This window comes from Phodopus roborovskii, unplaced genomic scaffold (genome assembly GCF_943737965.1).
Source record: "Phodopus roborovskii unplaced genomic scaffold, PHOROB, whole genome shotgun sequence".
In the NCBI taxonomy this organism is placed as follows: Eukaryota; Metazoa; Chordata; class Mammalia; order Rodentia; family Cricetidae; genus Phodopus; species Phodopus roborovskii.
The window spans coordinates 3532232-3545071 of NW_026126682.1; the positions used below are offsets into that span (position 1 = coordinate 3532232).

Genomic DNA, 12840 nt, shown 5'->3' on the forward strand with positions numbered 1-12840 from the left:
CTAGTGGAACATTTCCCACATGACAAACTGAATGCCAGGACAAGGTGGCACTGGACCCCAGCTGCTCCACTCAGTGGATGAGCAGGAGAACTGCTTCAGCACTCCTCTCCCTCAACCAAAGGTAAATTCCTGACAGCCAGGCTTGGTTCATTGTTGCAATTTTCTTGCTACATGATGTTTGTAAAAGAGTTTGTCTGCTCTAGCCAGACTCCTTTGGCTTCTTCACCTCTGACCTCTGCCATGGTCTGAGGAAGGAGATGGCATTTTCTCCTTGTTAACGTTGCCTTTACTGCATGCAGTTCACCAGATGGGTTCACAGCCACTTAGTGAGGCTCCAGTTTCAAATTAAAGCCATGTTGCTGTGAGTAGCTTTTGCAATCTTAATTAGTGTTTACCAATGTGAACCTGGGCAGTGGAGGCCATTTTGCTTTGCTGAAGGCCTCCTAAGAGCCTTATTATTGCCCTACCTTAATTGGAGAACTGGGAGAGAAGAAAAAGAACCAATTTAATTTTCTCTTACCATTACCCCATGATGTTTCTAAGAAATAGACTCGACTTAACTCTACCAAATCAAATGGGTCCTAGGAGGGCTAGTCATCTTGGTACTAAAACTTACAAATAAATCTACTTGGAATTGGGGTCAGTACTAGTTGACTAATGAGCTACACCAAAAACCACCGTCTTGACCTATGGCCAGATCAGTATCTGAAAATGAACATCTGACTTTGCAGCATTAGAGAGAAAAGGGGATAGGAATTGGGTTTAGGAAAAGGCAGTGCGTCTTAATAAAATAAATAAATAAATAAATAAATAAATAAATAAATAAATGCATTCCATCTTCCTGTTTATTATTCTTTTCCCTTTTTAGCCTGGATTCTTTCATGCTGTTGCAATACAATGATTTGTTTTTTCCATGTCAAATGTGCTTACTTCCATGGTGAGATCCCTCTTGAGAAATAGCGAACTCCCCAGTTTTCCCACACTTAAGAACTATGCAATTGATTGCTAGACAATCCTGGTTCCAGTTCACCGGGTCTTAACTATCTCCCCAGTGAGTCATTTGACCTGGAGGCAACTCTTCACTGTGTCCCAATGGTGGCAGAATCAATACGCAGGGCTTCAGCTGTTCTGCCCTTGGTGTCATTTCAGTAAGGAGTTTGCTTTCTGTTGCTACCCAGACCAATGTTGCTTGTGAAACCATTGTTCCAAGAAGTGGTTCAACTTTACTTCTAGAATCTCCTTTTGTTCTTCTTCATGCTGGTTCCAAAGCAGCACTGTATATTTCAAACTAAGGAACAGGGTGATTCTGACAATGGATTGTGTTAGGATTGATAAAGTATTCATTTGAATGACCCTCGGGTGATATTTTAGAGTTCAAGGATTTAGAAAAAAACCATATTTGTAGTTTAACAATTTAATAAAAGGTGATTTTTTTTTTTTACTAAGGAACAATTATCTCTAGGGAGAAAGTTAGTCATTAAAGTATTAATTGTGCAAGCATGATAACCTGAATTCAACCCTCCAAAATTCAGCACACTTGTAATCCTAGTGTTGGGGAGGCAGAAATATTAGCATCTCCAGGGCTTGCTGGCACGAGGGTTAGGGAGAGATCCTATCTCAATATATACGATGGAAAGGAATTAAGGAAGATCATTGCTCCCTATCTCTGCCCTCCATACATGCACAAATATGTACACACAAACATGCATGTACACATATATACATACACATATATGTACATACATACTCACAGAAAATTCCACCAGTAGTATTATTTGTTAAGTCAACACACATTTTCAAAGACTTGTTAAATACTTCCATTATTTTCATAATTACTAACCTTATAGGTTTTCCTTGATTTGCCTGATTTTCCTTGACTTCTCTATTTAATTGTATAACTTCTTATCAAAATCAGATATGTACATATTTATGTGAGTATAGCACACTTAAAAAGAAGAATAAAACCCTCTTCCCCCACTTTCCCAAGCATAGTCATCCATCCACACATGTGCAGTATGCACTTCTCTAATTGTCCTCTTTGCTAGGAAGCAAAGTGACCCATTTTTTTTTACATCCCCTCTGCCTCCTAACATTTTGGCCAAACTCTGAGAGTTTTCTTAAATTCATCTTTCTATGCTTACACTGAATTTCAGGTTTCGCCACGTAATTTCACAAAGCTGATTCTCTGTGTGTTGATATATTTGTATGTATTCAGGCACACATGTGTGTGTGCACACATGTGTGGAGTCCAGAGAATAACCTCAAGTGTCATCCCTCAGGAGCTGTCCATATGTATTTTTGAGGCACAGTCTCCCACTAACAAAAGTTGATTCTTGTTCTCTGAACATCCCTTTTGAAGGCTTTCCCATCTGTCTCATAGATGACAGATTTGTGATTTCAGAGCATATGTGAATAGGTAATGCACCCATATTATTCAAAATCTAAACTGTAAAATAAAAATATAGCTCCCATCTTTGCCACCAATCTGTTTACTTTCCTGCTCCTGACCAATATAGCCACCATTCTTTCTTAGCTGTCATTTTTGAGCTCCTCTACTCATAGGAAAGAAAAAGGAGCAGATAATTTTACATTCCCCACTCCCATAACATATACTGACCAAACCTTTTGTTTTTCAAACAAAACTGTGCAACTTTTGGTTTCTTTTCTAATATGTCCATACTATACATACCATACCTCATTCTTCCACATCTCTTCTCACGTCTGTGTACAGTTTCATTTGTGATTAATGAACCCAACTGAGTCAATTCTGAGTCTTTCTGTTATAAATAATCCTTCAGTAAACATATAGCCTAACTGGTCTGTACATTCCACCATGGAAACTTCTAATCCAAAACTTGGAGGCATCTGTAAATTTGAAGAAATTCGGAGCAGTTGCCCTCCTTAGAGGAATGCTTATTCTTACACACAAGAGCATGACAAGAGAAAGTTCACCTGACTACAGACTCTAAAGAGCATGTTACTACAAGTGAGAAATATTTTTGTTGTATGTATTGGTTTCTCATTACTACTGAAACAAGTCACCACAAAGTTGGCGGTTTGGAGAGACTGTGCATAATACCCTCTGGTAGGCAGATGTAGGGAGAAGGGCCACTACTAGGTAACAAAAGTAGTGAGTTTCTGAGATGGTACATTTCTTCCTTATCTTCTGACCTGGCAGCTTAAAACAAAGCCTTAAGGTTTTCTTTCTCCCTCCAACCTGTCCTTTCCTGATAAACTGGATCAACAAGTTTGAGACCAGATCAGGACAACCAATCTTTCTATATTTCTGCAAACTGACCAACCCTAAATTAGGAAGGAAAACCCTTCAGAAGCTTTAACAATCCTCAGCATGAAGACTGGATGTTGGAGATTTCCAAACCCTCTCTCTGCTTTGCAGAGGGTCTTTTCTCTGTGTGTCTGCTACGAGTGTGTTCCCTCGCCCCCAATAAACACCTTTGGACAGCTGATTCTGTCTGCTGCTTCTGCACTGTGTGAGATTTCTCTGCAGCTACCCATTGCACACAAAAATTTTCCTGCCTTTTAATTCTTTAACTGGTAGAGAGAATGAACCTGATCAAGTCCCCTATACTGTATTACTTTAAAGCTGCCTAATTTTATTTCTAATGCTTTTGGAGGCTAGATGTCTAAATGGATTTTACTGGTGTAATAAAAGCAATGAATTGGTCGGCTGTGTTACCTCTCAAAGGCTCCACAGAAAGACCTATTTTATTTCCTTTGCAGTTTTTATTACCCACCCATGTTGGCAGCTCTTTTAGAGCCAACAGTGGTGAACTCCATCTTCTGTATCTATCACCCAGAAGGCAAAGACGGGCACCTCTGATCCTGATCTAGGATTTCTGACCTGTGTCAATAACACTGGGCTCACCCATATAAAACAAGATGACCTTCTGTCAGCTAAAAACAATCTTAACTCCCACTTGAATTCATCTTTGTTGTCTGGCATAACAGTATCAAGGTCTTGGCATTTGGGTTGTGATCATCTTTGAAGGATTATTATTCTGCCTTTAGAAGTACACAGTTTTCTATAATTTTACTAAACTTAAGCATATTTTTGTATGTTTAAGACAATTAGATTTTTTTTCTTGTGGTAGAATAGCTGTTAATATCCTTTGGACATTCTCTAAAGATTGTTAAGATACATTTTATATTGGAAATGTGAACATTCTCTCAATATCACTTGAAGTTTACAGTATCAATCCTCATGTATGCTCTGATGTTATCCATATGGTTATGGAACTTTGTATGTGTACCCATATGTGTGGGGTGCATGTGTATATTAGGGTACACATGCATGTGTGTGGAAGCCAAATATCAACCACAGTGCATCAAGAACCATTTGTCTTATTATTTAAGACAAATATTCTCTCTGAGACCTGGGGGAATCACCCACTAAGCTAGGCTGCCTAGCTAGTGAGCTCCAGGGATCATCCCCTCTCTCATCCACTCCCAGCACTGAGATTACAAACTGCATCAGGATGCCCAGACTTTCCCATTGCTTTGGTCTTGGTTTTTGTGTGTTTGTTTTTCACTTTTCAGTAACCTTTAAAAAGGAATTTTTTTCCACTCTGATATTAATATTCTCTCTATATTTTGAGAACTTCAGTGCTTTTGTCTTTTCTACACAACACTGATCCTTTCAAAATTTATGTGGACATAAGTAATGTGATACAGGAAAACTCATCAGTTTTCAGTTGATAAAACAGTTACCTAACAATATGTATGTAATATCTTCACTTATCTGAGATACCACCTTTAGCATTTATGTAGGTGTAGTAGGTCTATTTATTATTATTAACCATCTTTTTTTCTCTACATGCCCATAAGTGTCATGCTAGTAGTAATTCAACCACAGTGATGTGTGTCCAGGCATTCTTCTCCTAACAAAAAAGTAAAGACTAACAGTATGGAACAGAAAGTACACAACAAACCAGCAAAAGTGGAGTAAAAAAGATCACACAATCACTGTCTAAGGTTGGTCCCAAATGAAAATTCAATCTGTAACTGCATCTTGAAGACATTACATAGTAATTACTGTAGGAGAGCAAGCATATGTAGTGGAAAGGTAGGCAGGATAGATATGAAGTTGTAAAATGAGTAAAGTTTCCCTCTTCCACACAATGCCTGCATCCTAAGACTCAGGAAATATTATAGAAGAGAGGGCAGAAAGACTGTTAGAGCCTAAAGACCAGAAGTCTGCTATATGAGGTTTTGTCTCCTACATATGACAGGGAAACTATACCCAAGATACTGCAACAATGTGGCTATCAAAACAAGACCTAAACAATACCAACACTAATGAGACAAGCTAACATGAAAACATTTTAATGGGCCTCACCCATAAACAAAAACCTATAGGCAACAAATGACTGACTGCTGAGACAGAATAAGTCCTTTCAGGGATGACCCTCCCCCTTCCAATTGGGTATTCAGTACCAAGTGGTCAGCCCTGAAATCATATGCATACAAGCAATGTAGGCTGTAGTTATATATATTTGTGTGTTTGTGTGTGTGTTTGAGAGAGAGAGAGAGGGGGGGGGGAGAGAGAGAGCATGTAACAATAATCTAAGAAAAGGGGCTGCGATTTCTGAACAAGTAGGGGATGGCCATAGGAGAGGCTGGAGAGAGAAGACATGGAAGGAGTTGGAGGGAGGAAGGGGAAAGATGACATACTATAATTGTATTTTAATTAAAATTAAAAACTATTAAGGAAAAGAAGTTTCCCCTTCTTAGTTCATAGTCTCCATGGAGCTCTGTTACTTCAGTATAATGTTTCTGAGACATTTAATAAATGCAAACCAAGATATAGTAAGAATAAATTTTATAGAAACCTATTTTAGAATTTGTTCATGGTGACACCAGAGTTGGAAAAGAGGAAGAAGTCCAGATATTCAGACCAGCTGCTCTTCAGGGCTTTCCAAAGATGTGGGTAAGGGAGACGATCTAGAATACATCACTGTCTGGGTGTGTCCCACCCTCTACACTTAAGTAAAGCCCACCTGCAGATACTCTACACACCATTGTGTGTATATGACATCTAACCAAGTGTGGCAACACATCCTTGTAACCCAAGTATTCAAGATGTTGGGGTAAGAATTGCTGTGGGGTTAAAGCTAGCCTGTGCTATGTAACAAGACTATATGCCAAAAACTACAGAATGACTATAAATAAATTTCAAGTTTTTTCTATGCTAATCATCAGAAATTTTAAATTTATGCATTAAACATTTATATTGAGATTTTCCTATTAATTTTACATTGTCATAGAAATAAAATTATAAAAATATTTTAGTGGTTGTATATAAAAATAGGAAACAAGATATAACTTCTGCCCGATCCCTGCTATGAAGCTTTTTTAAAAAACAGTATTTCACATCACACAGAGCACAACGATGTGTTTGCCAGTGCCTCTCTGTTATGTAATGCACTCCTTTGAGGCAGCACCTGTACTATGTTCATTGTTATTACTGGCGCTTGGCACCCATTAGACACTAAGCAATCTGAAGTGAGCAAACTTATGAATACAGAAGCACTCTGGAAGCTTTTGATGTGTGGTTCTCGATGCTAAGTAATAAGCTATGTCAGCCTTGGTATCTCTAGTCTCTGTTACTACAGTTCTGCTGAGTGTACAGCAAAAGTAATTGAGCGGTGACATACAAGACACCTAAACAAGTGTTCTTTTCTTTTCTTTCATTCTGTATATCAAAGCTCCATTCAACCCAAATAAAGGAGCAGACAGCATTGTCAAGTTTGACACATTCGGAGATGGGATGGGAAGATACAACGTGTTCAACTTCCAGCATATAGGTGGAAAGTATTCCTACTTGAAGGTTGGCCACTGGGCAGAAACTTTATCTCTAGATGTGGACTCTATCCACTGGTCCCGGAACTCAGTCCCCACTTCCCAGTGCAGCGATCCCTGCGCCCCCAATGAAATGAAGAATATGCAGCCAGGGGATGTTTGCTGCTGGATCTGCATCCCTTGTGAGCCCTACGAATACCTGATTGATGAGTTCACCTGTATGGATTGTGGGCCTGGCCAGTGGCCCACTGCTGACTTGTCTGGATGCTACAATCTTCCAGAGGATTACATCAAGTGGGAGGATGCCTGGGCAATCGGTCCAGTCACCATTGCCTGCCTGGGATTTATGTGCACATGCATAGTTATAACTGTTTTTATCAAGCACAACAACACACCCTTGGTCAAAGCATCAGGCCGAGAACTCTGCTATATCCTGTTGTTTGGAGTTAGCCTTTCCTATTGCATGACATTCTTCTTCATTGCCAAACCATCACCTGTCATTTGTGCATTGCGCCGGCTTGGGCTCGGAACCTCCTTTGCCATCTGTTATTCAGCTCTGCTGACCAAGACAAACTGCATTGCTCGAATCTTTGATGGTGTCAAGAATGGCGCTCAGAGGCCAAAATTCATCAGCCCCAGTTCTCAGGTTTTTATCTGCCTGGGTTTGATACTGGTGCAAATTGTGATGGTGTCTGTGTGGCTTATCCTGGAGGCTCCAGGCACCAGAAGATACACCCTTCCTGAGAAGCGGGAAACAGTCATCCTAAAATGCAATGTCAAAGATTCCAGCATGTTGATCTCTCTGACCTATGATGTGGTCCTGGTGATCCTATGCACTGTGTATGCCTTCAAAACAAGGAAGTGTCCTGAAAACTTCAATGAAGCCAAGTTCATAGGCTTCACCATGTATACCACTTGCATCATCTGGTTGGCATTCCTTCCTATATTTTATGTGACATCGAGCGACTACAGAGTAAGTCTTTAATTGCTTTCTTCTTTTTCTTAATTTGACTTTCTTCTTTCCTTTGTTCTTTTCATTTATCAATATTTTATTTGGTAGGAGTTAGGTTAGACTCCTTTTATTTCATCTCAAGAATGAATCAAATAATTACAAATGCCATGATTGACTTCGATATGATATGAGAAAATTAATTCACTATGTTTTAAGACACTTAATTAGTGCTTAATTAATTGTTCAAAGCTCTGTGCCGGCACAGGGGGGAAGAGAAATATAACTGTTGGGTCATTCAAAGTAGTTTATAATCTAGTGAGGAATAAAACATAATACACATACATAAAAATATCTTAATTAAATTTAAAAGGCAATTGACAAGAGAATGAGACTTAATCACTAAAACCCTAATGAGAATACTTGAAATTAGACACAAGAGGATGTCCATAATAGATGGATCTATAAATTGAAGTACCCTTGTAACATTAAGTCAAGACCAAAATAAAAGTCTAAAACTTTTATGCATGCTTCATTATTTCCATGCAATGGATAAAAATACAGTCTAAGCCTTTGGTTTTATATACAAATATGATGTGTATAATTGTGAGTGTCTATGTGCTGTTGAACTGCTAAAACTTTTACTACACATGTATGAGTAACCTAATCAAGTCATTATTTATGGAGTTCAAATTTATGGACTGCCATATAATTACCATCTCTTGTGGGGGGATGTCATCATCTTATCATAATTTCCCAAGTTGTTGAGCCATTCATAAGTTAATTTTGCTTTAATAATTTAACTGTAGTGTTTTCAGTGAGTCCTAAGATTTCCTCCCTCTCCTGGCAATTGGTTTTTATCTCTGTTTTTTAGGTGCTCATAGACAAGTTTTCTACAGGCCTGTTTCCTTGTTATACCATGATGTAACAAAATGAAGTAGCCCATGGGTTTAAAGATAAAACAACAAAAAAATTCTGAATAATCTGTTTACCAGTAATTATAACATTGCCTCAAATCTAGGAAACTGACTCTTCAAAGGAAAGCACAGGGAAAAACACAAGCAAGCAAACAAACAAAACACCTTCAAGGTGTCTATGGCACGTCTTGGTATTATTAATAGCAGTAGGTTACATTTTCAAGAGTATAAAAACGTGTATTTTATTTGTTCTCACCACAGTATGAAAGGTAATATGTGCTTATTAATTTATCATCCCATAATCTTTTCATATTTCAATACATGTTACATACATATATAAGAATCATGATTAACTTCAATATATAAAAAAATAGTTCACTGAGCTTTAAAATACATATATAGTATTCCTGTGTAATTTCCAACAATTCAAATAATATTTTAAAGGAAGAAAAAACTAGAGTACAGGATTAAGAGCCTGGCAAAGGGTATTATCTCTAATTCAAATTATTCACAACTCTGCATGGAACCCATGGACTCCATGCACCAATAGTAGAAATGAGGAACATAAAAGTTCAATGTTGGAGTAATGATCAGATATTTTAAGACACCCATAAAAAATTTTAAATTCTTTGAAACAGGTTGTATCATAATTTGATAAGCAAAATATACGAATCACAAGAGTTTGAACAGTCAGAGTTTGAGAATAAAATAAAGAAGTATTATTAATATTTTTAAAGCTTCTACCTCCAGCACAGGCAACTACTTTTTAAAAATGTTGTGAGCCTGGTTTAGAGTATTGGGAATGAAAACCAGTGTAATAGTAATTATGTTGTCCTGGATATCTGAGTTTCAACTTCTCATCCACAGAAGAGCACCTTGCTTTATAAAGCAACACAGAAAATGTTACAAAAGTAAACATAAACAGCTAAACAGCATTATAAATTGTTGATCTTATTAGAGATGCCAGGATTTTATTTCTCACACACAAGAACTTGAATTTGCCCCTTGAGTGACAACAATACAGGAAAGTACCGACTAGATACAATTAGCTGAAGACACCAGCAATTTCACGGTGCTGTAGAAGTCATACAGTAAGCAGGACAACTGTGAAAGCACAAGGTAGACACTTCAGATATGACTCTAGCACTCTGACAAAGTTCAAGTACAATAAAATCCTAATTTTCTCATTTTGATAATCTTGCAATTTAAACACATGTATCAGATCATGAATTATTATTTTTAAAGAACTGTCAGCCTTGTTTTGTTAGTGCCCATTGCATAATGTCTGCTGTAGAATGAGAAGCAGCCAAGCTTCCAAATTCTATGAGTCAGGCAAAAGAAACCACAAGCACCAATACTCTCATGCAGAAATATGTTGGGGCAGCTACAATTTAATACATAAAGGCAAGAGTAATTTGATCTAAGAGAGTTGGTTGGTGAACTAAATCATGTGGAGCTTTGTAGGACGTAGAAAAGAATATAAATTTTATTTTCTATGGAAAAGGAAACAATTGGAGGATTTTTAGTTGAATGAAATCAATCATGGTGTCATACCATAAAGGAAAAAGTAAAGGCAAGAGCAAAGACAGTGGTTAGCCTACCTGGTAAGGACAGAGGCTGTGGGAGCTGCAATCAAGTGTTAACGTTTGAGAGGGTTCGGAGTTGACACAGAAACTATCAAGAATTCTGAAAGGCTTTTACACTATTTTCCATCTTCCAAAGTAACCTGCCACAGTGCCAGGGACAACTACTGATTCAGACACAACAGACTTTATCATAATCACAGCAGCAACCAATGTCAGCAGCTGCGTAGGACCCCTAGGTTCCAGTTTCCAGAAGGCAATGCACACTGGACTCAGAGACAGCTGAATGTGTCCTGATTGACACAGGCTCTACTTTATCGACATGATGAGTACACCAAAGCATGGCACTGATAATGAGCCCATTCCTAGTTTAATTATTAGTATTGTGTTCACTCACAAATTCCAGCATTGTTCCTGATATTTAAAATATGGCATTATGGATTGGAGAGATATCTCAGCAACCACATGGTAGCTTACAATCAACTATAATGGAATTTATTTTATGCCTTCTTTGGGCATGCAGGCATACATGCAGACATTCATACATAAAAACAAACAAAAAATACATAAATACATAAAATTTTAAAATAAGGTATTGAAATAGAATTTCTCTTAATTACTGAGTTGCCAATATCCCCTTCAATTTGCACCTGCCAGCCCTACCTCACCAGTAAAAAAGCTATGTTAGAGGGTAATTTTGGCCAGTTTGACATACAGATTAGAATTTCTCCCCTCTTTTGAGTTCCCCAGCATACCACATCGGGTGCAGGTAGATGCCTACCACCCTCAAGAATAGAAAGAAGTTGGCCCTAACCTTCAGTAAGTTTCTACAAAAGCAGCTAAAATCATGGTGGAGAGTGTGGTGGAGCGAGAGTGCAGCCCCATGCCAACAAGCAAGACATATTTGCTACCAGGAGCCATTTGCAGCTCAACTTAAAGTCTATTGTTTTGGGGCACCTGAATGTCAAATTGGCCAGGCATGGTGGTACATGCCAGTAATCCTAGCACTGGGGAGGCTGAGGCAAGAATAAGAGTGGGGTCTAGGAAGTCTAACTTACTTGATGATCTGTATAAGAAAAAGAAAGAAGGGAGGGAGGGAGGGAGGGAGGGGAGGATGTATGGGAAAGAAAGAAAAAGAAAGAAAGGAAAAGGAAAGAAAGAAGAAAGAAAGAAAAGAGAGAAAGAAAGCAAGATTTCTGGCTTCACAACAGAGTAAGATTATTGGTAAATTGTCTCTCCCAGCAGCCTGCAGAGCAACTTCGGGAATGCTAAAAGCTAGGCAGCAGAACTACAGCTTCTAGGGAAGTTCTACTTTGATTTCTCCATGCCCTATCTTATGGTCAAGTTATGGTGGGCAGCCAAAAACAATAACAATAGCTTGCATTGTTATTTCTGAGACTTTCCTGACCAGCAACTCAAAGGGAGATATGTACCCCACATCTGTCACCGATGTCTTGGTTTAATACCCTATGGCTTCAAGGAGCATTATCTGCTATGCAAGATACCTCCATTCAGATGTAAGCCCCACTCCACAAGAGGGAACTCATGTCTGGTACTGGAAACCCAGCTAAGAATGCATGGCTGGGGAGATCATACATCCCCAGGTGAACTTACTGCTTTTATTTGGCTAAATGGGCATAGTATCAACCTGCCCTCTGAATCCATATCTTTATACCTATGGTTTAGTGTAGCTCTCACACCACATCTGAGACCCTGCTATTTTTCAATGGGTGACAATTAAAGTTAATATAGAGACTCACAACTGGACAAAGTGGAGAGAATAGGAGAACTGGTGACTGTGGAATGCTGGGGTCTAAATGGGACATCTGTAGTGCGCATGCACGCGCGTGTGCACGCGCACACACGCGCGCGCGCGCGCACACACACACACACACACACACACACACACACACCAAGGCTCAGAAAACATTGTACAATAGAGGAAGGACATATTGAAGAACCAGAGTGTGAGGAATACTGCTACAAAACACTGCCTTTTGAACATGACACAATGATTACACCCATGAACTCATTGCAGCCCGGGTTGTCTGCACATGACCCACACAAGACTGGGCCTGTCACCCCTTCTACTTATGAGGGAGAGGGTCTCATAAGGTTCTACCCTCCCTGAGGAACTATTGACAGCTAATGGCTGCTGGGAGAAGGCTTGCTGCTTTCCTCAACGGTGTAACCACTGAAAAGTTATTCATATTCTAGTAAACAGTCTTCCACCAATGCACACGCAGCCTACCCTGTCTAAACTAAGTGGGTCACACACTGAAACGTCAGGAAAGTAGGAAGACACTTGTTTAAAGGTTCAGTCAAAGAGAACAAAGGAGGCAAGGGGACACACTGGGAGAAGAACAAACACTCATTGTGTACATGGTATAAACTGTCAAAGAATAAAAATAACTTTTTAAAAAATAAAAAAATAAATGAAAGGAAAAAGAAGAAAGAATAAGCCCAACCCAGGTGACAGCACTGATGCCACCACGTGCCTCATCTGTGGATATCCTAGAGTTTTTCCTGTCCTGGGGGAAATGTACTCATGTAGACAAAAGCTCCTTTTCGT

General features: G+C 38.9%; 1 protein-coding gene across 1 annotated transcript in view; it reads left to right on the plus strand.

Annotated features, from left to right (window-relative positions):
* Grm3 (glutamate metabotropic receptor 3) overlaps positions 1-12840 on the plus strand; it is a 205045-nt gene that overhangs the window by 175780 nt on the left and 16425 nt on the right. The window contains exon 4 of the mRNA XM_051174578.1: positions 6726-7792. Within this exon, the coding sequence (XP_051030535.1) occupies positions 6726-7792 (1067 nt within the window). The remainder of the gene's footprint in view (positions 1-6725; positions 7793-12840) is intronic.